Source organism: Vipera berus (assembly GCF_964194415.1).
Source record: "Vipera berus genome assembly, chromosome: 1".
NCBI classification, from domain to species: domain Eukaryota; kingdom Metazoa; phylum Chordata; class Lepidosauria; order Squamata; family Viperidae; genus Vipera; species Vipera berus.
Window position 1 is genome coordinate 312,403,191 of NC_138202.1, and position 25,852 is coordinate 312,429,042.

The 25,852-nt window shown below is 41.1% G+C and overlaps 1 protein-coding gene across 2 annotated transcripts in view; it reads right to left on the reverse strand.

Moving 5' to 3' along the window:
• Positions 1 to 697: 697 nt before the first annotated feature.
• Positions 698 to 25,852, reverse strand: part of VASH2 (vasohibin 2) — a 47,012-nt gene continuing 21,857 nt past the window's right edge. For both annotated transcript variants that reach the window (XM_081314621.1, XM_081314622.1), the window contains 4 exons: positions 17,343 to 17,724; positions 13,204 to 13,319; positions 10,847 to 10,885; positions 698 to 3,429 (listed from right to left, as the gene is read on the reverse strand). In XM_081314621.1, the coding sequence (XP_081170747.1) occupies positions 3,357 to 3,429; positions 10,847 to 10,885; positions 13,204 to 13,319; positions 17,343 to 17,724 (610 nt within the window). In that variant the 3' untranslated portion in view covers positions 698 to 3,356. The remainder of the gene's footprint in view (positions 3,430 to 10,846; positions 10,886 to 13,203; positions 13,320 to 17,342; positions 17,725 to 25,852) is intronic.

Here is a 25,852-nt window from a genome sequence, read left to right on the forward strand (position 1 = left end):
ACGTTCCCTCCCCTAATTCTGAATAATCCTCAGTTTCCAGGAAGAAATGAGGGGCACAGAGGATTTGTTGAGAATGAAGGGGAAGATAGGAAAGCCTCAAAGCCACTTCTTCATAAGTGAAGAAAAATTAGAATCTAAGTGTGAAAAAATAGATTTACTTTGTTTTTCTGTACCTTCTAGTAAACTACCCGTTCTATATGGAATTCCTCACATGAAGCTCTAGTTCAGGGGTGTCAAACTCAATTTCATTGAGGGCCGCATCAGCATTGCGGTTGCCCTCAGGGGGCCGGGTGGGTGTGGCCAGGGTGGGCGTGGCCTACTGGGTGGGCATGGCTAGAGTGCGTATGGCCTACTGGGTGGGCGTGGCCAGCTCTACCTCATTCGCATCAAGGGTGCCTATGGGGGCCTGGGCAGGAGTGGGACAGATCTGAGGGTCTCTGGCAGGAGGAGGGTCTCTGGGCCAGGGCCAAGGCAGTGGGGGCCGTTCCCTCACTGTTTCCAGGATGGCTTCGTGGGCCACATGAAACCACTTCGCGGGCTGGATATGGCCCCCGGGCCTTGTGTTTGACATGTCTGCTCTAGTTGATAGACATACAGACACACACACACACACTATTGAATCATTTTGCATCAGTTATATAAACTCTATAGCTATATTTACCTTAAATAAAACATTTGCAAAGATTGTTTTTTAAAAAAAGTCTTCTAAGACATTTTATTAAAGTTTCATGCTGCACAAAACATACATGTGATAAGAAAAGAAAAAAATCATGCATGCTTCATATTTGAAACAGAATCCCATTTGACAAAGTAATGACAATACAAGCTTAGTCACCAAACTCACAATTTTTAAGATTTTTAAAAAAGATAGGTATATGTTGCTCTAGAATGTATGTGTACAGAAGGAAAACCATAGTCCTGCAGACAAAGGATGAAAAGGGTTTGGAAAGATAGCTAAAATCTGGTCATATTTTTCCTGCATCATGCCCATTAATCTTGAGAAAACTGGTGCAAGCGAATTCCATAAAGGATTATGCCTCAAACAGTTCAAATATATAAGAAATATCAATTTAAAAAAGCAAAATCACCATTTGGGGTTTCATAATAGATAGGCATTAAAAATGCTATTTTTAAAATTAGCATTTTTTTTCTTCAATTGATTCCAAAAACTTACTTTAAGAAATTGCTTTAGGTTATCAGTAAGTTAGAATTTACCAGGAACCCAATCTCAAAAGCTGAAATATAAGATCCATCTCTTCTACTACATGAAAACTATTCTTTTCCTCCATTCACTTTTAGCAGGGTAGTATCATGCACTGGATGTAGCTTTCTTTGTCTATGAATATGAAGTCCCACCATTCTCACACAGACCTACTTATTTCCATGGTAGTTGCTCACCACTTTGTCTTCATAGCAACCATCACAGAAATAATAGAAAAACTTGTCCTTATTGCTGTTACTTTGGCACAAGGAATGGCTGATTCCAGAAGATACTATGAGTTGCTAGTTGAGAAATGCACTCACATACCACTCTGATCTCTTAACTTGTATACTAGTAACTTATATTATGGTTAGGCTCTAGATAGGAAGTTATATGTTTTGAATGAATCTGGTTGCATTAAATTAAAACTGCTTTGGGATACATGTAACAAAACTAGTGTTGAGCTACTTTGCTCTTGCCTCTTCACTTATTTACATGATTATAATAAGTAAAGATAGGATTATTATATCTGGGTTACAGAATTCTAGATGACCATTAGATGGCATCAAAGAACATCAATTTGAAGCCATGTGGTGGCCATCCAGGTTTTGCAATCCAGATATGGTAACTAGTGTTAGATCTGCATCACTTCACAGTTATCCAGCAGCTTCCCCCATCCCCAGTGAACAAACTAGTTTATTTATCTTTTATCCAAAATAACACATCATTGCTGCATTGTGAAGATACTTTCCTTTGGGCATGGATTTATTTATTCATTTTGATTTGAATTCAAGGTCTATAGATGGTTGTTTTCTCCAAGCACACTGACCATAACTTCAAGTGGAATGTTTGATCATGATAGAAGATGTCAAGACATCAGCATAACACAAAGAATAGTGTATTCTTAAGATTCTGGTATTGTTTTAAAGGATTAAACACAAAACTGACTTACTACATTGGTCATCTGTACAAAACAATGAACTCTAGTCTTCAGCATGATTCAAAGTTTCCCCCTTTTTCTATTCTCAAAGCAAAATGGAAAATGCCTATTATACATGTGAAGCACTGGTAACGTACAGAGAACAGGATTAGTACTGGCAGATTCTGGGCTTGTTTTGTATACAAGACCACATGGATTCACACCAGAACCATTTGTGCTTTGACCATAGAGGTTAGGAATATGTGACAAAAAATACTGCAAAAGATTGGCTATTTGCTTCTTGTGAAATCATTATTGAATCGGATTATTTTTTTTAAGGTAGGCAATTAACTTCCACAGTTTGTTCAATCTTAAACAGAAGACTTAAGTGCTTTTAAAGAGGCACCTCCTTATCATAATACTTGAAATTCCTTCACTGTACACATGCACATAAGGCAAAAGGGGTGGGCTCTGCTACCAGAAAAAACTGGGAACACAGTACAAATCCATTACAAAATCAAAATACTGTTAGTTTTGCATATTTGTAGTAAAGATTCTTGAGGTAATGTTGATATTTTGAAGAAGGAAATAAAAAGAAACCCCAATCACATAAACACTTGATATTTTATTGCTGAATGTCACATTAAATGAGGTCCGGCAGCAATTTCTGTTTTGTCAAGCTCCACTAAAAGGGATCATAGGGTTGCAAACTTCATTCTTTTCAATGGGACTCAGACAAGCAAAGTTGATGCCAGGCCATGTCTTTTTCTGACTGCAGTTTACCACCCCCCTCCCAGCCTTTCTAAATACCATGGAGAAAAATACTTCCAGCATTGTCTTTCCTAATTCCTACAACAACACACGATGCTCCAAGCCAACAGAAAAGAGAGCCACCACAGAAACAGTAATTTCCGTCCAAAAGAAAATCAAACCACACTAGTATCCCCAACACACACATAATTTTCAACTTGATGGAGAGTAATAGTATTATCACAGCTGAAGACGATTTCTAATTTCTCTTTTCCTTGATTCCACTTCCTGAACTGAAAAATAAAAAAAAACAAAAATACCACCATAGTCACTTCTAGGATTCCTACTTTCTTGGTGAGATCATAAATAAAAACCTTACATGTTCATAATAAATAGTCACAGCTCCCCACCCCTGCCCCCACATATCACAGGGTAAAGTGCGGCAAGAAACAGTCCAGAAGCCATCTGGTTGGGCCTCTGGTTTTCTCAGATGCGTAGCTGGTAACCGACTTCATTCAACGTAGAAAGGTCACCCACGTTTTTGTCCAAAACAGCTGGCCTGAAATCAAGAGAGAGAAACAAAATTTAAAGTTTAGAACTAAATAACATGAAACATCAGAATGGGATCACTACCAACAATTGCATCTATATTAGGGATTTGCCTGTAATGCATCATTCATGTTAATATTCGCTAAACCATATAGTCTAAAACAGTGTTTTTCAAACTTGACAACTTTAAGATTTCATTTCATTTCATTTATTATATTTGTATACCGCCCTTCTCCCGAAGGACTCAGGGCGGTGAACAGGGCACATAAAAAATACAGAATACAAAAATTAAAAAAGAATTAAATAAGAGCCCGAACTAAAAACAGTAGAATAATATTAAAAATCCCCAATAAAAACCCCAGCACATCCCCCATCAGGCCAGGCCGGCTTGCTCAAATAGGTAGGTCTTCAGACCGCGTCGGAAGGAGCGAAGGTCAGGTGCCATCCGGAGCTCAACCGGCAGCTGATTCCATAAAGCCGGGGCGCCCACAGAGAAGGCCCTCCCCCTGGGGGCCACCAGCCGACATTCTCTGACCGGTGGCACCCTGAGGAGGCCCTCTCTGTGGGAACACACAGGGCAGAGGGAAGTTGACGCCGGCAGCAGGTGATCCCCGAGGTACTCCGGACCCATGCCATGTAGGGCCTTAAAAACCATTACCAAAACCTTGAACCTCACCCGGAAGACAACTGGTAGCCAATGCAGCTCGCGGAGCAAAGGTGTAACATGGGAGTACCGGGAAACTCCCAAGACAACTCTCGCGGCTGCATTCTGTACCAGCTGGAGCCTCCGAGTGGTCTTCAAGGGAAGCCCCATGTAGAGAGCATTGCAGTAATCCAGACGAGAGGTCATGAGCGCATGAGTGACCGTACACAGGGCATCCCGGTCTAGATAGGGCCACAACTGGCGCACCAGGCAAACCTGGGTGAAAGCCCCCTTAGTCACAGCCACTATATGATCTTCCAGAGTAAGCCGCGAATCTAGGAGAACTCCCAAGTTGCGAGCCCTATCTACGGGGGGTAAAAACTCACCCCCCATGGAAAGAGGTGGAATATTCTGAATATCCCGGGATGCCGGTATGCACAGCCACTCAGTCTTGTCGGGGTTGAGTTGAAGTCTGTTCCTCCCCATCCCGACCCGAACCGCCTCCAGGCAACGGGACATTACGTCGAGGGCATCACTGGGGTGGTTTGGGGTCGAAATGAAAAGCTGGGTATCATCAGTATGCTGATGATACCCAACTCCAAAAGATGTGTGGAGTTCAACTCCCAGAATTTCCCAGCCAGAACTAGCATCTTAAAATTGCCACATTTGAAAAACATTGGTCTAAACCAGGGGTAGACAACCTTGGCTCTTTTATGACTCGTGGACTTCAACTCCCAGAATTCCTGAGCCAGCTATTGGCTCAGGAATTCTGGAAGTTGAGGTCCACGAGTCATAAAAGAGCCAAGGTTGCCTACTCCTGGTTTAGATCAATGTAACCACTTTCAGAGGCATCCAGGTAGGAGTGAAAAAGTTAAGATAATGGCCTCAATCAATGGAGGCCCTAGCCCTTGTTTATTATATGCCACATGTATGTGTAAAAAAGGGGTAGGACTTTGACTGGATATTCTCACTGCCATCTTGCCTCTCACCGTGGACATCCTGTTTTTCACATAAAAACTGTTCAAAAAATACTCTAAGAAAATTAAGAAGTACTCGAAAATTAAGCTTCAAAGTAGATATCCTTGTAGCCTGTGATTATCCATCATGCTTGGATTTTTAAACACAAGATACTCTGCATGAAGAGATAATTTCACCATGACTTGTTTAATCTTTTCCTCCCTCACGCAACACATAGCAATTAGTTTCCACTGATCTGTGTGACTATTGACATCAGCCTCAGCAGCTTTACAAAATGAAGATGAACTGCTTCCACTACTACCACATTTCACCATTTGAAGGTTTGAACTATGGATAGTCCTTGACTTACAACAATGCATTTAGTGACCATTTGAAGTTACAACAGCACTGAAAAAAGTGCCTTATGACCATTTTACCACATTTACAATCGTTGCAGCATCCGCATGGTCACATAATCAAAATTTGGACACTTGGCAACTGACTCATATTTATGATGGTTGCAGTGCCAGGGGCCATGTGAACATCATCTGCAACCTTCTGACAAGCAAAATCAATGGGAAGCCAGATTCACTTTACAATCATGTAACTAACTTAACAGTGATTTAACAACTGTGGTAAGTAAGGTCACAAAATGGGGCAAAGCTCACTTAACTGTTTTGCTCAGCATGGAAATTTTGGGTTTAGTTATGGTTGTAAGTCAAGGACTTCCTGTATAACTTTCATCCTTCCCAACTAGCTTTAACCACAGCTTTAATGACTGAAAGACCTTTGAGCCATTTTCTTTGGACAGTCCCACACTACACTGGACAGACTGTAATTTTAATTTCAGCAAATGGCACCAGATAAGGCCTCCCAAGGATTTTAGAGTTGGTAAAATCTTCAATTCATCTCCCGATGGCTTCATGGATCAGCCCTATAATTTTATTAAAATATCACAGAAGTAGTTTGGTATTGCTTTTTCCTGGATATTTCACAGATTTTTCAGTCAAAGCAGCAACCTGGAGATTTCCTGGTAATCTCCTAGTCAAGTAAATAACTAAGTCCAACCCTGCTTAATTTGTCAAGATCAGCTACTGCTTACTAGTTACCTTCAGTTAAGCATTTTTCCCGCCACAATGGGGAAAACATCTTATTTGACATCCAACGTCTCAATAAATCCATTTAAAGCCTTTTGTTCTGGCACTCACAAAGTTATCATTTTAAAACAAATTGGGAAATGTGGTGATATTTGATTTGTCAGATTTTTGAAGCAACACTTGATATTGCAAGTTACTATTATTTTTAACTACTCTCGGATCTCAGAATATTAAAAAAAAATGCCTGATTTAAAATCAGGAAGTAAAGCCAGAATAAGAGCCAGAATCTGCACCAAAACCAAAAATATGTCCCAAGTAGTTTATTTAATGGATTTTTGCGCCGTAACATCTTACAGCTTTTTTTTAACATCTAAAATTCAGGAAGGACAGCTCCCTGACACTTTGGAAACTGTTGCCCTGCTGCTACTGCTACTCTGTCAGCAGAAAAATGCTTTCTGCAATTATACCCTTCCTCTGCTGGATTTCAGAAAGGCCACCAAAACCAGGTGCTCCCTTCTGTAACTTGGAGTTTAAACTAGAATGTTATTTATCTCTGGCACCGTAGTTTCTATTCTATAGTTATTTGTGATTTAGTGTGTGTACTTTTTAATCACATTTACATAAATAGGGTATTTATTTATTTATTTATTTATTTATTTATTTATTTATTTATTTATTTATTTATTATTGGGACTTATATGCCGCCCTATCTCCCGTAGGACTCAGGGCGGCTAACAACAATAAAATACAACGATACAAAAGTTAAAAAGAATTAAATTAACAGCCCCAATAGAATAAATTGAAGTTAAAAATTAAAAAACATTTTTAAATCCCTGTCGTCAATCCAGGTCAGCCTGATGGAAAAGAAGTGTTTTAAGGCTGCGGCGAAAGGACCGGAGATCCAGGGCCATCCAGAGCTCAAGGGGAAGTTGGTTCCATAGGGCTAGCGCTCCCACAGAGAAGGCCCTCCCCCTGGGGGTCGCCAGCCGACATTCTCTAGCCGACGGCACCCTGAGGAGGCCCTCTCTGTGTGAGCGTACTGGGCGATGGGAGATCGTTCCCGGCAGCAGACGGTCTTGCAAATATCCCGGGCCTAAGCCATGTAGGGCTTTAAAAGTAAGTACCAGCACCTTAAATCTCACCCGGAGGACAACCAATAACCAATGCAGCTCACGCAGGAGGGGTGTAATATGGGAGTATCGGGATGCTCCCATCACTAGCACCAGCTGGAGCCTCCGGGTGGTCTTCAAGGGCAGCCCCATGTAGAGAGCATTGCAGTAATCTATACGGGAGGTAAGAAGTGTGTGAGTGACCGTACGTAGGGCATCTCAGTCCAGATAGGGGCGCAACTGGCGCACCAGGCGAACCTGGGCAAATGCCCCCCTGGCCACGACTCCAATATGTAAGCTACTCAGAGTTAAATTCAAGTGCAGTGGCATATAAGCTCTGCAAGAAAGTAAACAAATAGAAATTAAATAAGTAAAATGCATCAAACTGCCATTAACAGTGTTGTTTTGCTTATTTTAGATTTTGGTGATTTATGTCACCAAAATTCAGTGTTTGGCTACCAAATCTGAATGGCAAAGGGCTGGGGTGGGGGTGGGGGATCACATGAGGTTTTCAGGATGATTGATCTTCCCTACTTCACTGTCAAAACCAATCAAGGATGAGGTGCCAAATACCCTGTGCTCGTTACACATGCATACACACACAACCCCATGCATTCTGAAAGTAGCTTGTAATGCTGTATTTGAGTAAAATGAAATCTAATGTGAACTTTGGGCCTGAGAGAAGCTTAGCGAATCTCATAGCTGGCTGAAAAAAAAATGATCACAGCTTGCTATGGAGGAGGTGAAGTTTCCCCAGCTGTGTATACCCAGTTGCGTATTCAGTCCTTGCCAGACCAACTGTGCAGCCCAGGGGTAGACTAAGTGAGGGCTTGTTTCATACCCTGCCACTTCAGCAGCTACATTCACCTTGCTCAAATCAAAAATGTATAAACAACAAGTAAAAGCACCTTTGGCAGAAGTTACTTCAGCAAGCAGAGGAGGAAGGTGAAGGAATTGCTCCGGAATATAAGTTGCAACCCTCTACTTACTTTACTAAAATAATCCTATTGCATGTAAGGGGTTTATTCTGAATTACAGCTGAAAAATGATAATCACCAGTCTTTCAGTGGCTTTGGAAGACCTTTTGTCTCCTAAAAACTGTTTGAAATTTGCTGAGTTCAGAAGACAATTTAAGAATTTTTTTAGTCAATGTGCTACAAATCAAAGCACATACATAACCAATGCTTTAAGAATGTTTTTCTTCTTCAGCATCAGCACATTAATCAAAACTAGCACCATATTTTAAGAATCATAATTTGTAAGTAATTTTAAATAGACATTTGTTTAAAGAAACATCATTGAAGCTTCCAACCATCGATGAACTGGATCACTCTGTCTAAGCTGAGATGAAAATCCAGGGTCATATATAGATCAGCAATATGTAGAGGGTCATTGTTCTGCATCTCTATTAACAGATTATAGCAGTACCATATTATGAAAACCACATACTCTGTAATAGTATGTGAGAAAGACCTTTGGAGACTGGGCAAAGAGATGTTACTAAGGGAACAGTCGGACGAGAGACAGCACAGCCCACCAATGGCTAGTGGGAAGAGCAAAAGGCTCTGAATAGATCCTCCCTAGTTTCTTGGGATGTAAAGGAAATAAGGGAAGAACTGTACTTTCAGACTTGCATGGTTATGTCAACCTAGCTTTACGATAAAATAAAATTAGCTCATCTGGTTGTGATTCCTATCTTGTTGATTCCAATGAGATCAGTATCAAGGAGGCCATGTAGAATAATCCCTCTCTCTAAAAGAGACTATCAAGGAAGACTTTCTAAAGGAGATGAAGAGAAGGGATTGTAACTGTGTGCTTGCAAGATTGATATCAGCCTCATGGGGTAAACCAGATAGGAATCACAGTACAGTACATTTTCCATACACCCACCTCATTTTCTTTACAGCCCAACAAACTAGAAAATGGTCCCTTCTGAACCACTTACCCCATCCACTATTAATCTGACAGTCTCTTATCTGATCTTTCCCTTGGCAGTGTCTCCTTGCCAAATCCCTCAGTCTTTCCCACAGACCATTACACACTCTAAGCCAATGCCTTGTGGGCATTCAGTCCTGATAGAGAAACTCAAATCTCTTCCTTTCAAATAATGTGCTAAAAAATTAAAGGATCCAATCTGCAGAACCCTCACTGGAATCAACAAGATAGGAATCACAACCAGATGAGCTAATTTTATTTTATCGTAAAGCTAGGTTGACATAACTATGCAAGTCTGAAAGTACAGTTCTTCCCTTATTTCCTTTACATCCTAAGAAACTAGGGAGGGTCTATTCAGAGCCTTTTGGAAAAATTCAAGATGCCAATTGACAATTCCAAACAACAGGGAAGCTGCAGTTACACTCTAAAAGAGGCTGCTTGTTCAGCTGACATCTTAGTCAAAGAGATAACCATCCCCCACCCCCCCAGGCATATGTGTCATCCTAGCACCTGTGAAACAGCCCCCAGATACATGAGGCTGAAAATACCCCCTAAAAAGGCAGAAAGGAGATTGAACAGAGATTTGTAACCTCTGATAACTATAATTATCCAGACACTAAACATGGAGAATTCCAACCAAGTGGCTCCCAAGAATGTTACACTATGAATCCATGTGTAAAATAGCAACCTGCAGTTAACTGAGCAGCTGCTGTGAATGCCAAATTATATTTAGAGAAGGAGCTTAAAGAAATGTTTGGCTGTTTAAAGAACAAATAAAAAGCCTTCACAATAGTTCACAATCGTTCAAGAGGATGTTATCATTAACTTGCATGGAGTTCTTGTGGATGTTGTCATTAACTTTTCACTGATGTTTTATTCCAGAGACTGGCCACTCTATTTGGTTTGGTGGACAGATTTGGAATTCAGGAAATGTCTTCTGGATATTCACATAAAATGGCTGCCATACAAGGGCTTGTCTACTGACAACACTGGCTGCCAATGGTGAATGATGTTTAAGAAGCCAAACAACAGAAATTGCTTCCTGCCTTTTTTATAGCCTCTGCTCTGCTCTCTGTCACACCAGTTTACTCTTGTCTTTTCTTTTTTTTTCCTGGACAGATGGGTCCATTTCCCAAAAGGGACCAACTATAGCCATTCACCATTAACATTTTTAAAGAATATCTATGTGATCCTAGGGCATTCCTAGGAATGGCATTTTGCTTTGCAACAGATCTTGTTCCCATTAAATTCTTTTATTTGCAAAAAAGGTTTTACCTGAAAACGTTTGGCTGCAGAAATATTGGCAGGCCCTAAGGTCCATCAGCATGGGCACACTTTTGCCCACCCCAGCTGAAATTTAAGAATCTTCATGCAAACCTTCACCTAATATATTCCAATGATATCTGTATAACTATTTATCTATAGTACAGTGATGATGCCTCAAGAAATATTTGCCAGATGTAATAGTCAAACATGTATTTCCCATAATGTCCAAAGGGGAGTTCATGGGAGAAAAAGAATCCTTAAAGGAAATTATTGTGATCAGTATTATCCAATCCAGCACTGCAATTTCCAGACACATCTGACATTTTTCATTTAGAAATAAAGTGTGGTCAATTAACTTATAATTAATCTAATTTCCCAAGTTCAGAATACTATCACTATGAAAGAATATTCAATTGATACCTGAAGACTCCTGATAGCCGAATAGGACTCAGTTTCTGCCTAAAAAGATTGAGAAAGCAAAATCTGCTAAGATATATACTTTAGAATATCTACTACATTTCAACAATTCTCTTCTTCGGTTATCCTTCTTTTGCATGATTCATTAAAATTACTTAGCATTACAGCACGAATGTCAACTTATTTAGGCAATTTAACTACACTTTCCATTGCAAATATATTAAAAAATAAGTCTACGGCTGATCATTATTTCTACATTTCTGTCTTCAAGGACCACTTTCCTTATTCATCTGTTTGCTGATGAATCTAAAAGTGGACTTCCCCAGTCAGGGAAAAGGTCATGCTATCTGAGAATAATGGGAATTTTAGCTGGAGGATACCTGGTTGATGATAACTTTCCTAAATAATTCGTTCTGAAATCACTGGGTCTCTAGGCCACTTTTTCTACTCATCAACTTTATGATCTGTGGACTTCAACTCCCAAAATTCCCTAGCTAGCTCAGGGAATTCTGGAAATTGAAGCTACACATTTATTTATTTTATTTATTTTATTTTAATTCCATTTATATCCCGCCCTTCTCCAAAGACTCAGGGCGGCTTACAAGCTTAGCAGTAGCCTTCATTCTATGTATATGCCTGCTTATTAGGGCTTTCACACACACCCCAGCGGCATTATTACAAAGTCAGCTTAATTGCCCCCAACAATCTGGGTCCTCATTTTACCTACCTCGGAAGGATGGAAGGCTGAGTCAACCTTGAGCCTGGTGGGATGCGAACCTGCACTAATTGCAGGCAGCTGGTGTTACTTAAGGAGGCATTAGCCAACTGCTCCACCAAGGCTCTTATAGTTGAAGGGGCTGAAAAATAAAATGCAGCTCTTGCAAATCTGACCAAAAACCCAAAGCATTCACTCCATTTCCACTGGAGCTTGCTTGGTCTCTCAGATTTTTATCTACTCACTAAGTGTGCATTTTAGAACAAGATGGCCAAGTTTTTGTTTATAAATTTAACTTTTTTACTGGAAGCCTAACACTCATCAGCAAGTGATGGGTATAAATAACAGCTCTTGGGAGTTGCAAAAGCATGCTCTTAAAATTAGAGATGCAGATCTCGAGCTCATGAGTGGCTTGTTTTCAGCACGAGGACCAAATACACAATTCTTTCATACAAAAGTCCATCTTAGTCTTGGCCCAGTCTTTCATAACTCCAGCAGCCTGTTTTGTAGAGCAGGGAAAGACTTGTGATCAGCATTCTATCAGCCAGCCTTCTGGATACTTCTGGATACTATTCGCCATTCCTTATTCCCAACAGACACCAAGGAGGTTGATTTCCTTATTCTGTTTATTCTCCCAACTTTGTTAATATCTTCTGCTTTAAGATTTGTCAACCTGTAGCTTCATTTTATTGCCATCAGAGAATATGTAAGTTTCACGTTACAAGAGGGAGATCATGGCTGTTTGGGATCCAGTTTACTTCATTCCATTCCTCCTCAATAGGGTTTTCAATTTCCTCTCCAATCATTTGTCAACAACCCATGGCCATTGATGCCCTTGGTCTTCGCTGGGCAACTTAAACAATTTCTTTCCACAAGGATGCTTTTCTACATAGACTAGCAAACTTTGTAATAATCCCCAGCCTGTTTATATAGCCTTCTTTTAAGTGCATGGAGCCATTTTGCTGACTCACCGTTTCAACACTGGAAGCAGCAAGAAATGTCTGAGAGCCAGAAACCCCTCTTGATCTGCAGCAAACTGCCCAAACATCACTCCAGGAAATACATAACTACCTCCCACCCAGTTTTCCACTCTCACAGCTGTAGATTATAGAGAGGAGGTTTGGTAGAAAGTGCACCCTATAATAACTTAAACTGTTTCATCTAGAAACCATCTATCCTATCTCTATCATCTCTATGAAATACATACACAAATAAGCATACGTGCATACACACATAAAGTATCTGAGAAATCTATATGTGCTAGTATGAATTCTATCATGGCAGATAAATTAAAAATAAAAGAAATAAAATTAATTATGGTAAACACATTGTTCTTCCAAGAAGGCAGTTCCAGCACTACTGATCTTGATTATTTTAAAAAATGCAGATTTCCAAAGAACTCTGATATTTCCTAGCGCAAACACAGATTCTGAAGTCCTAGAGCAGGGGTAGGCAACCTTGGCTCTTTTATGACTCGTGGACTTCAACTCCCAGAATTCCTGAGCCAACATAGCATAGCTGGCTCAGGAATTCTGGGAGTTGAAGTTCACGAGTCATAAAAGAGCCTAGGTTGCCTACCCCTGTCCTAGAGCATACTACCCATGTGTCATCATGTCACAGATACACTCAGAATAGCAACACTCACGATTTGTCTCTTCGACAGGTCCGCCTCTGAGGGCTGGCTTGTCTTCGTCGAGGGGACAAGGACTTTCCTCGGGATCTCTGCTTGACTGGAGAATGGGCACTTGCAGGTTTCAAGATCTTGAAAGAGAAAAATGACTTATTTCAGGATGTGTTTATTCATAATAGCTGGCTTTCACTATGCTTTTATATTTTAATGTCATAAAAGATATGTAATGACTTCTCTGATACAAATATGTAGAGTTTGTATTATGTTTTTCACTGTTTTATGACAGATACATGGAGAACATCCTTAGACCAGGATTTCTCAACCATAGTAGCTTTAAGACATGTTGAACTTAAATTCCCAGAATTCCTGGCCAGCATGCTGGGGAATTCTAGATATTTTGAAGTAGCCAAGGTTGAAAACACATGCTTTTGATCATGTCCAGTGGTTGGTCTAGATCAGGGGAAGGCAACCTTGGCTCTTTTATGACTCGTGGACTTCAACTCCCAGAATTCCTGAGCCAGTCATAAAAGAGCCAAGGTTGCCTACCCCTGATCTAGATGGCTCAGAATTGTTTATATGTTGGAGGGAAAGCTCCCCTTCAAATCTTTTTTGTTTGCTTGCTTTCTGAAATACACTCCCACATTCTCATGCTGATGACCTTTTTTGGCTGCAGATTGACACAGATTGGTGGGCATAAAATTTGAGGTTACCACATTGCCCGTCTCTGGCCCACAATAACTTGTTACAGTTCTTCTCTAGGGCTTCTGCGCCTGTTTTCCTGTCTAGCTTGAAGCATCAGGGGATTGTTCCTGAGATCTTTCATGTTCAAAGCATTGACTGAAAATAAAATAAAAAAGGAATAGAAACCCAGTATCTATGAGCCACCAGGAATTTCTTTTCATTATCTCCTGAAAATGTTGGGAAATGATGCCAGTAATATATATTTCTCCTGGAAACTGTTCCTAAAATAACCTCTCAGTAATCCATCATTCCTAGAAAAATCATTTTTCTCATATAATTTTTATTCCATATTATTCCATAAGTAGTCCGTGACTTATGAGCACAACCAGAAGCAGAATTTCTGTTGTTAAGCATTGTGGTTTTTAAGTGAGGTGTGTCCCATTTTATGGCTTTTTTGCCATGGTTGTTAAGCAAATCACTGCTGCTGTTAAATTAATCACATGATTGTTAAGCAAATTCAGCTTCCCCGCTGATTGCTTGCCAGAAGACAGCTGGGAAGGTTGTTGCAAATGGCAGTCACATGCCCCTGGGACACTGCAACTGGCAGTAACACCAGCTGCCTGCAATTAGTGCAGGTTCGCATCCCACCAGGCTCAAGGTTGACTCAGCCTTCCATCCTTCCGAGGTAGGTAAAATGAGGACCCAGATTGTTGGGGGCAATTAAGCTGACTTTGTAATAATGCCGCTTGGGGTGTGTGTGAAAGCCCTAATAAGCAGGCATATACATAGAATGAAGGCTACTGCTAAGCTTGTAAGCCGCCCTGAGTCTTCGGAGAAGGGCGGGATATAAATGGAATTAAAATAAAATAAATAAAATAAATAAAATAAATGCATCCCAGTGGCCCAAAACTCACATTTTAATCGCATGACCATGGGAATACTGCAATAGTTGTAAGTGTGAGGACTGGTTCCAAGTCACTTTTTTAGTGCCATTGTAACTTTGGATAGTCACTAAATGAAAGATTGTAAGTGAAGAACTACTTGTACTTGGGAACAGAAGTGTAAAAATTAGAGAAAGTTGATCTTCAATGAATTAGAAAGACTGTTACTTAAATCTACAATCTGTATGCAGCAGTATCATTGTCCCAGAGATACAAGCAAAAATTCGGTAAAGTGTCAAAGCCACAAGTTCAAGTTTACATTGAATAGCTGACTGTCAGAAGAAAATATTTACGGGAGCCACGTGCTAAATCAATATAGAATTACTAAGGAATAATTTGTTTAGGCAAACAAATATTCTTGAAGAGAATATACATATACAGTAGACCCACACCTAGACATAGATCCGCCATCCCACAACCCACTGGATTTACAAGTTGCCTATAAAGAAGGTGAATGTGCTCAGCTGATCACCTAAGTCAGGGGTAGGCAACCTCAGCTCTTTTATGACTCATGGACTTCAACTCCCAGAATTCCTGAATCAGCATATCTGATTCAGGAATTCTGGGAGTTGAAGTCCATGAGTCATAAAAGAGCCGAGGTTGCCTACCCCTGACCTAAGTCATTCTCAATTGCTACAGTCTGCATTCTATGGGCTGGAAGACAGGGTCATGGTAGGGAATTAGACCCCAAACAGAGAAAAAGAGTGGACATATGCAAGGAACTGCATGATCCCCCTAAGCATAAACATGTAGATTAGAAGAAACCTAAATACTGCAAGGGACGCGGTGGCTCAGTGGGTTAGGACGCTGAGCTTGTCGATCAGAAGGTCGGCAGTTTGGCGGGTCGAATCCCGAGTGCCGCGTAACAGAGTGAGCGCCTGTTACTCGTCCCAGCTTCTGCCAACCTAGCAGTTCGAACGCATGTAAAAATGCAAGTAGAAAAATAGGGACCACTACGGTGGGAAGGTAACAGCGTTCCGTGCGCCTTTGGCGTCTAGTCATGCTGGCCACATGACCACGGAGACGTCCTCGGACAAGCGCTGGCTCTTCGGCTTTGAAACGGAGATGAGCACCGGCCCCTAGAGTTGGAAACGACTAGCACGCATGTGCGGGGGAACCTTTACCTTTTAAATACTGCAAAGGGTAAGACATCTAAGCAATAACACCACTGCTTTGCTGTCAAAGATATAAAAATATTGGAGGAAATCAACCTATACAGAGAAATCTTCTCCAGCATTAAATTTAGATACATACCCATACACAAGAATGACTAATAATGAAGTTAGTCTATGAAGCACCATCAATACCACAAAGCAAAGCTTTACAGTACTCTTAAGATTGCAAAAATCAAGCATGAATAAAAAGGAAAACTCAAAATAACTCAACAAGAATTGAGCAAACTCAGGGACTACTGCAGATCTCACACATACAAACTTCCATGGGAAAGCAATAGTTATAAAGTCAAAATATCTGGCATTATTCTCTCCAGAAAGCTGGAGCTTTCAGACTGACAAAGCCATGCTGGGCTTATATACATACAATTGAAAGTGTTGCCCACAGGTAACCCTTGTTTCAAAATCCAACGGTTCAGCAGTATTTATCTACTGGCTGCATCCTAGTTGTATAAATCTGGACAACTTTTACTGGGGCAACCAACAGGTTAAAAAAAGCCCTTTGCTGTTACAGTTGGTCAATCAATAGTGTTCTTAAAAAGAAAAAAAGAGAATTTCAGGTGAGAATCAATGGAAGTGGAGAAAAAATGTAAGGCATGGAGTAAGCAGAGCCAGCTGGAGGGTTTCCCCCCCCCCCCCTACATATTGGATGACAATGGTCAGGGCTGGAATTTCAGCAAAGAAAACTGCCTGACCTCCTTTGGACCTTGTGTGTGTGTGCTGAATGGACAGCAGAACAGCACAGATCTATTCCAGGCATACAATAAGGGTACTGCCAGCTCCAGGATGGGATGGGAGTATAGCAAAGTAGCCATATACAGTACATCAGGCCATATTCTGGATTTTTACCATCACTGATCTTAGATGAAATCAGCCAAATGACACAGGAACTTGCCTCATTTACAACTTTCCTAAGCTCATCACCTTAGGTAAAGGTAAAGGTTCCCCCGCACATGCATGCTAGTCGTTTCCAACTCTAGGGGCCAGTGCTCATCTCCGTTTCAAAGCCGAAGAGCCAACGCTTGTCCGAGGACGTCTCCATGGTCATGTGGCCAGCATGACTAGACACCAAAGGCACACAGAACGCTGTTACCTTCCCACCGTAGTGGTCCCTATTTTTCTACTTGCATTTTTACATGATTTCGAACTGCTAGGTTGGCAGAAGCTGGGACGAGTAACAGGCGCTCACTCTGTTACGCGGCACTCGGGATTCGACCCACCAAACTGCCGACCTTCTGATCGACAAGCTCAGCGTCCTAACCCACTGAGCCACCGCGTCCCTTTAAGCTCACCTTACCGAGAACTATTTGTGAGAACTAAGCTTCTGCCACTTTCCAAATGTCACAAAAACAGTACATACCTTCATCCTCATGTCCCTGGCATATTTCTCCAACTCCTTCCTTATCTCTGTCCGCATCATCTTTGACATATTAAGCACCAACTGCTTCCATTCGATGGGCTGAAAACTGTGAGGCTCATGAGGGACATACAATCCAATCTTCACTTTTTTAACTGAGTGTAAGTACTTTTTATAGGACTCTTCAAATTCAAAGATGAGGTCACTCAGAGTTCGGTAGATTAAGGGCTTGTCCATCAACTCTGACCTTCGGCTCATGCCCAGTGATCCATATCGGCCATTGAAATAAATTCCAAGCACCACATGATGAAAATTGCTCCCTGAGAAGTGGGATTTAAAGCTGATTGGGAATCGTTCCACAGAAGGCTGCCCATTGGTTAAGTATCTGGCAAGGGCCATGTCAAGGCAACAACAAAGCAAAGATTCAAAATAATAGAAAATGTTTTCCAGTGTCACTACCTCTGATTTGATGCTCTTTTCCACTGATTCTCATTGTTCCTCCATCTGACCCTCTGTTTGTTGTCCAACCAAGAACAGATAAAAAGGTCTTTGTAGTGTGGCCATTTGCTTAAAAGAAAGAAGTCCTTGAAGATATATTTTGTGCAAAATCTACTCAAGTCCAGTTCAAAAATAATGAATGGAATATCAAGATCTTCAGGCTGCTTCTGCCCATAATACATGGACAGCAAATTAAGCCAGTTACTGGTGAACTGATTACAGTTCTGACCATCACAATGTTTTGTACTTTCATTTAAATTCTAGCAATGATTTCCAAATGTGCCTCTATATTACTTAGCATATGGGAATTTTATGCAAAACTATCCCTAGCTGTATTATCTTAGATCATTTAATTAAATATGTCAAAGACTGATCCTGGTATCTTCTGCATGTGATGTCTCCACGATCTGCCATGGAGCTGCACCCATCCAAAATCACTAGACTGTTTCCACTGTAGAGTTGGGAAACCTGTATACTTCCAGAAATAGCTTCACTACAATCATATCATTGGAAATGCTGACTGGAGATGCAGTTCATCCACATCTAGAAAGCCAAAGGTACTTTCTTCTTTTCATTTCTTTTGAAATATTGCCTTTTTATTAGTTTATAATATAAAATACAAAAATACAGAAGCAAACAATAGGAAAAATAGGGGAGGGAAAAGGGAAAAGTGTAAAAAAGAAGGGAAAAAGAAAGAAAAAGCATTGACTTCCAACTGGCTTTGGTGCAGTTGAATAAGATAGTAACATCAAACCTCAACTTTTTACTTTTACATAATAGTATAAACTAGCCATTTCTATAACAACAGATCTATCTAATCAGTAAAACCCAAAATCAAAGTTTCATTTTTTTTCCACCTCAAGCACAAAGTCCAGAAGCAGTTTCCAAGTAGAAAAACAAGTAATTGTGTTTTTTTTTTCTTTTATCAAAACAGTAAATTTAGCCATCTCTGCTAACTCCAAAAGCTTTTGCAACCATTATGGGGATTGAAGCATCCTTCAGTTTTTGTGTATAAAGTAATCTTGCTGACATCAATATATATAACTTCAAAGCTCTAAAAAAATTTCCAAGTCTTTTTCCATTAAACCCAAAATAAAAGTTTCTGGTTTTATTTTTATATTCACTTTAAGAATCTTCTGAATTAGAATATGAATCCTATTCCAATATTTCTTTGCTTTATCACATGTCCACCATAAATGATAAAAAGTCCCTTCTTTAAAAGACTTTAAAAGTCCCTGCATTTACAACATTCATTTTAAATATCTTTATACCACGGATGTCAAAATGCCGGCCCATGGGCCGGACACATCACACTGAAGCCGCACCCACCCCATTGCTGGCAATGGCAAAACAGTCCCAATATGTTGTGCGACATCACGTGACGTTGCGAGTTTCACATGTCTACTTTATACATTCTTGATAACTTATCTAGTGTTAAATAACAATGATACATCATCTTATAAAAATTTTCTTTTAAATTGTAATGTAAATTTTAAATCTTTCATCCACATATTCTCTCATTGTTCAAGCTTTACATAATATCCAAAGTTCCTTGCCCACTGAATCATACAATGCTTTACATATTCACTTTCCAAATTCAAATTCAATAATGTTTTATAGACCTTAGCAATGATATGTTCATCACTACCACACAATAGGGTTTCTAATTCATTTTAACAAAGTCAAACCCATAGCTCTTTTTGTCTAATTTAAATCTTTCTTTCATTTGTAAATAGGTAAATCTGTGGCAGACATGTCCTCCTGATTCTAGTTCTTCCTTAGATTTGAGGATAGGATCATCAAAATTAAAAGATATTATTATACCATAAATCCACCTGTCCTGCTTTGCTACCATTTCTTCTCTAAAAAAAGGTTCCTAGGGGGACACCCAAAGAGGCATCTTCATAGAAAGCCAAAAGTACTTTTTTCTTGTATCTTGGCAAGAACATGACAAATACAGTATCTTGTCCTTGATCTACAGGGCAGCCATCACTAAGTAGAAAACGGCAGTGGATCCCAAATACCATTAAGTAAGATATTCAATGTGGAATTACAGCTTTATTGACCGAAGTTTTTGCCTCTTTCTGCAAATGCCCTTAGCTACAAACTGATGACATGAATCATTACAAAATATAATTCTGAAGCCTGGTGGGCCTGGCAAACTTGGGAAACAAGAATGATTTAGATTTTTACAAAGTTCTTTACTGCTAATAGGGAAATGTAAAAACAAAAGAAATCTTGAAAGTCTTTCAAAGCAATTTTTCCTATGTGGAACAAATGTTACTTCATTAAATGTGATGTCTTACATTTAATGGTTTTAAGTAAAATCCTTAGTCAGCTGAGATGCAGCCTCTAAGACCAGCAGTGTCTGTGGACTTTGTGAATATCTAAATCAGCAAGATGATGAAAAGAGTATTGCGATGCAAGCCTCATCCCTGTCATTCATATTGAAATCACATCCATGTTCCAGAAGGCAGAGTTTGTATCACAATGCTCCATCTGACAGAAGAGTGATGTTTGGATACATACGCAGCCTGCAGTCATCACTGTATATGGCTTTTTATGAGAAATTCAAATTTTGCAAATTTTCCAATCAAATGGTTCTTTCCATTTCACTGGATGTTATAAATTCCCTTACTGAAAAGGAAAGGTGCATCCAGCCTCTGTTTAACAATTTTCCTCATCCCAAGATGCAAACAATGGTAAAACATGAAACTTCATTATTATTTCATTCATTGTAAAAGCAAGAGGATACAGCCACTGTTCCGATAGATCAAACCCCTATTTCTGCTTTGAAGGACATTCCTGACTTATTTCTCCTAATCTCCACACTTCAGTCTCAAGATTCCTCTTCTCCCCCCAAAGTAATTGGTCCTGTATAATTGAAAGGTTAAGAAGTCCATCTCCAAATATTTCTGTTCAATCATTTTCAAGAAAAGCCAAGCAATTCTTCTTTCTACACTCTTCAAACGCCCCAATGCTGCTTAAATGGGAAAGGTATTGTTCAATATTTGCATGAAGGATGAACATAACAAGCAGGCATAAAAATGCTGTTTTAAGATAAGTTAGTTAAGGTATTTGCTCACAGTCTTATAAGCTTCTGACTTCTACAGCATTTGCAGTTATTTTCCTGTTCCTCCTACTTCATTCTCCCTTAAAAAAAAACTAAGATCACATGCCACAAAGACACTAACAGGACAAGCCATTTCAACATCTATCACCATCTAGCATCGTCATTTGTCACTTAGCCTTCCACCAGATATGACTCTGGTCAAAGCTGCAACTTTAACTGGAAGCAAATGAAAGAGTTTTCAAGGATTAAGGATCGTCCCAAAAGTGCTTTTTCAAGAGGCAACTGGACTTTCTTGTTTTTCTTTGAAGACGTTTTGCTTCTCATCCAAGAAGCTTTTTCAGCTCTGACCAGATAGTGGGGAATGAAACTGAAGAAGCTTCTTGGATGAGAACCTAAAAGTCTTCAAAGAAAAACAAGAAAGTCCAGTTGCCTCCTGAAAAGGCACCTTTGGGACAACCATGACCTGGATGACTGAAAATCTCCAGACATGTCTAATGGAATGTTTGGAAATACCATAGACAAGGATTAAGAATATTTCTAATATTTCCCTATTTCTCTTTCATTCAAAATTTCCAGTACATCATTATTAATTTTCTTGGGAAATTAAAATACAGTAGCTCCTTGCAAGCTTACACTTTAAATAGGAGATGCAGAACTCTAAATGTACATTAAGATATATTGCCAATGTAAAAGTTAAATGTTAGAGCTTGTTCTTATTATTCTTTTACTCAATGGACTTCTAGATTGCTTTGCCTTATGTTAGTGTCTATCAAATTCTGGGACTACTGAACTGATCTACTTCATATTTTGCCTTTAATACAAAGGAGTTGAAATGATTCAAAGATCAGGCTTCTTATATATCTGAAATTATTTCATCTTTATGACCCTTTGCATACACCAAGTTCATCAATGAGTTCTTGCTCCTACCTCCTTCATTCAAGCTGCAATACCTCTGGAACAGAACATTGACTTCAGCTGATCCACCTTCTTGAATGCTTTGCCTAAGTCTTCATCTCCCTTTGCAGAGTAATGAAAAGTCACCTTGACCAACAGGCTTTTTGGCTACTTGATTTCAGCTCAGTAATTTAAAGCACAGTACAGTAATCTTCCAAAGGAAGGAAGAATAATCTAAAAGCTGAAACGTCGGTTCATTTCCGTATCAATTTATAAAAGTTGCATATCACCTATACAGACAATAGTCTTTTAAACATTATGTTTAAGCTTTCTTTATCAGATTCCCATTATTTCCAGTTATATTATGTGCCTTTATACAAAAGGAAGCTTTAGCAGGGGAGCCCAGCCTTTGTAATGATAATAAAGAATTGCCAAATGCACCTTGCCCTGACTCTCTTTGTAGTCCTCTTGTGATTTGTAGTTTGCTGGAGTTTTGCTAAGGCTGATACAACCATGGAACCCTGGGCATAAACCAATGCTACCTCAGGAGGCAGGATTACTGTTATGTATTGGGCTCAATTGTAACATCATGTGGTAAGCTGGAGCTAGCTAACGGCTCTCCAGCAACTCAGACTCCCTGTCTCCAGTGCTGCTATTGGCTGCCCCTAGGCAGCAATGGGTTGCTTTAAACCTATTGGCTGCCGCCTAGGGGCCAAGCTATAAATTGCTGCAGGCTGCAGCCCAGTTCTCAGTTCAGATCCTGCAAGCAAATAAACATGACCATTGCTGAACTCACTCGCCTCGTCTCCATTCCTGCGCAACCAACTCACTACACAACACTGGCAACAAAGGTGGGATCCTGCTTATCCGAAGGAGCTGAGAGTCACTAGGGGAGAGGCAGCGCACGCCTGGAGGGAAAAGGCATTTCCCCCCCCCTACGGTCGGCTAGCCAGACACACTAGCGGCCACGCGCTCAGTGGATCAGTCCCTGGGCATCGGAGAAGCAGGATCAGAAGACGCAGGAACCAGCCGAGAAGACCTGAAGAATGCCTAAGGTCGGAAGACTGCAAGAGTTCGATATCAAGCGTCCGGAGGGATGCCCATCTTACTTGTCCCAGGTAGAAAACTACCTCCGGGCAAATCAGGTCGCAGAAGATGGGCTGAAGGCTGTCACGCTGCTCTGTGTGTGCGGCCCAGCCACATTCGACCTGGCCGAAAATCTGTTCGCCCCGACGCCGCTGGAGTCAGTCTCCTACGCTGAGCTAAAGAAGAAGCTAGGAGAACATTTTCAGCCAAAGATGTCGGTGATTGCTTGGCATTACAAATTCGAACAGCGAATGCAGCAGCCCGGTGAGACCGCGTCAGAATACATCGCGGCCTTGAGGCAGGCCACACGCCTATGTAAATTTCCGGACGTTGAAGAGCGACTGCGAGACCGGCTCATCTGCGGCCTATGAAACCGAATGCTGCAGCAAAGACTTTTTGCTAGACTGAATTTAACCTTCACTGAAGCCCAGGATGAAGTCATGGTAGACGAAGCTGCCGGGTGTGCAGTCCAAACAGTCCAGCCCACCAAAACGACAAAACGCGAAGAAACAGTCCACCACAAGGACGCCAAATGCTCAGAGAAATCATCAGAGGAAGAAGATTCTGAAGTCAACAAGCTACACAAGCAGCCCGATGCACAGCACCACAGCAGCAAGCAACAAGAGACTCCTTACAAGATGTAAAGGTTGTGGCAGCAGCCACCAATGCGCTGATTGCAGATTCCAGTCAGCCATGTGCAGAGCCTGCGGCAAAAGCGGCCACATCGCAGCAGTGTGCAGAGCTCTCCAGAGGGACCGGCCACCGAAACACCAGTCGGAAGATTCGACCAGGAGAGGTACCGGGGCCCAGGGACCGTTTAGTAAAAGCCGCAGAAGTGTATGTCGCACCGGGGCCCGACGCCCCCTCAAACCAAAATTTAAACTTCAGGTAAAGCTACAAGGCGTCCCCTGTAAAATGGAGTTGGACACAGGCTCAGCTGTCTCCATTATTTCCCTGGACACATTTAATTTTGTGTGCTGTCGCAGTAGAAAATGGGCCAAGCTAAGGCCCTCCAACATAATTTTAATTGATTTTCAAAACGCTAAAGTCAAAGTTAAGGGGGAAGCCACCTTGGCTGTAAAATTTAAAGGGTTTTATGGGCACCTGGATGTCATAGTAGTAGGGGGCCAGAGAACGAGTCTAATAGGACTCAATTGGTTTGATGCTTTAGGCATTCAAGTAACCAGTATCAACTGGACACAAGCTGCGAATCTAACGTCAGTTTGCGAGGACTTTGCAGACGTATTTGATTCAGCCCTAGGAACATACACAGGCCCGCCTATTTCATTCAAGCTAGATCCCAGCGTGGTCCCCATTAGGGTTAAGCCTCGAAGGGTCCCCTTTACCCTCAAACATAAAATTGACACAGAAATAGACAAGCTTGTAGAACAGGACGTTTTACAACCAGTTGATAGTGGGAAGTGGGAAACTCCTATAGTCACACCACTCAAGGCCGACGGACAAATTAGAATATGTGCAGACTATAAATTTACTATTAACAAAGCCCTTAAGCAACACGCATACCCTGTCCCAGTGAACCACATTTTAGCTTCTTTGCAAGGGGGCACTATTTTCGCAAAGTTAGATTTGGCACAGGCCTATCAGCAATTGCCAGTTGATGAGGCCACAGCCGCAGCTCAGACGATCATGAGTCACAGGGGGGCTTTCAAAGTGAAGCGTTTACAATTTGGGGTTATTGTTGCTCCAGGCATTTTCCAGGGAATCGTGGAACGCACACTTCAAGGCATTCAGGGTGTTTGCCCTTATTTTGATGATGTACTAATTGCTGGAGAATCTACAGAGGTATTAGCCAGCAGGCACAGAGCTGTCCTACAAAGGCTGCATGAAGCAGACTGGCAGATTTTTTACTTTGCCAGCATTCTACGCCCTGCACTGCTACAGGCAAAAGTCCTGCAGAACTTTGTTGGGGGAGGCAACTGATCACTAAACTGGACAGGTTGCATCCAGATAAGAGTGGCAGCAGAAGCCTCTCGACCAAAACCCCCACAGGGACTGCAAGTGGGCAATTGGGTATGGGCCAGAAACTATGGACATGCGAATAATCTGTGGGTTCCTGGTAAAATTACCAAATCATCTGGTCCCCTCTCTTACGAAGTGGGGCTGGAGGGAGGGCAAGTTGTCAGATGCCACATTGATCAACTCAGAAAACAGTTTCCAGGATGGCCACTAAGTGAGGACTGCGTCATAAGTCCCTCCCAAAGTCCCCAAACCTGCAGCCAAGCCAGCCCACACATGGACTATCAAGACTCTTCCTTCATAAGCAATGAAGAATTGGGCATAGAGGAGGGGAGTCCAGAAGTGCAACATGGATCCCCTGACGGAGGAAGACAACCAGATTTTAACAACCGCTGTGCCAACTCTGCTGAACAATCTGACTCTGGGGTGGGCCAACCCGGAGAGGCCAGCCACAGAGCATCTAATTCTTTTGACTCAAATGCATTAAGGGACACTGGTCTGCCTGGCCTGATGGGTAAGCTGGTAGACCGGAAAGTGACTGGAACCCTGAGGTGTTCCAGAAGGGCACGTAAGCCTCCTACTTATCTAGCAGATTACTGTTGACTTGTTACTGTACTGAAACAATAATGGAAGCCTATTCATTCTGGTGTTAAAATTGTGTAACTTGCCTAACTGTTGCTATGATGTTAAATCGTGTAACTTGTATTGTTTTGCTAATTGTTGCTATGATGTTGTCTGTTCTAAGAGGGGAGGGGTGTTATGTATTGGGCTCAATTGTAACACCACATGGTAAGCTGGAGCTAGCTAGGCTCTCCAGCAACTCAGAGTCCCCGTCTCCAGTGCTGCTATTGGCTGCCCCTAGGCAGCAATGGGTTGCTTTAAACCTATTGGCTGCCGCCTAGGGGCCAGGCTATAAATTGCTGCAGGCTGCAGCCCAGTTCTCAGTTCAGATCCTGCAAGCAAATAAACATTACCATTGCTGAAC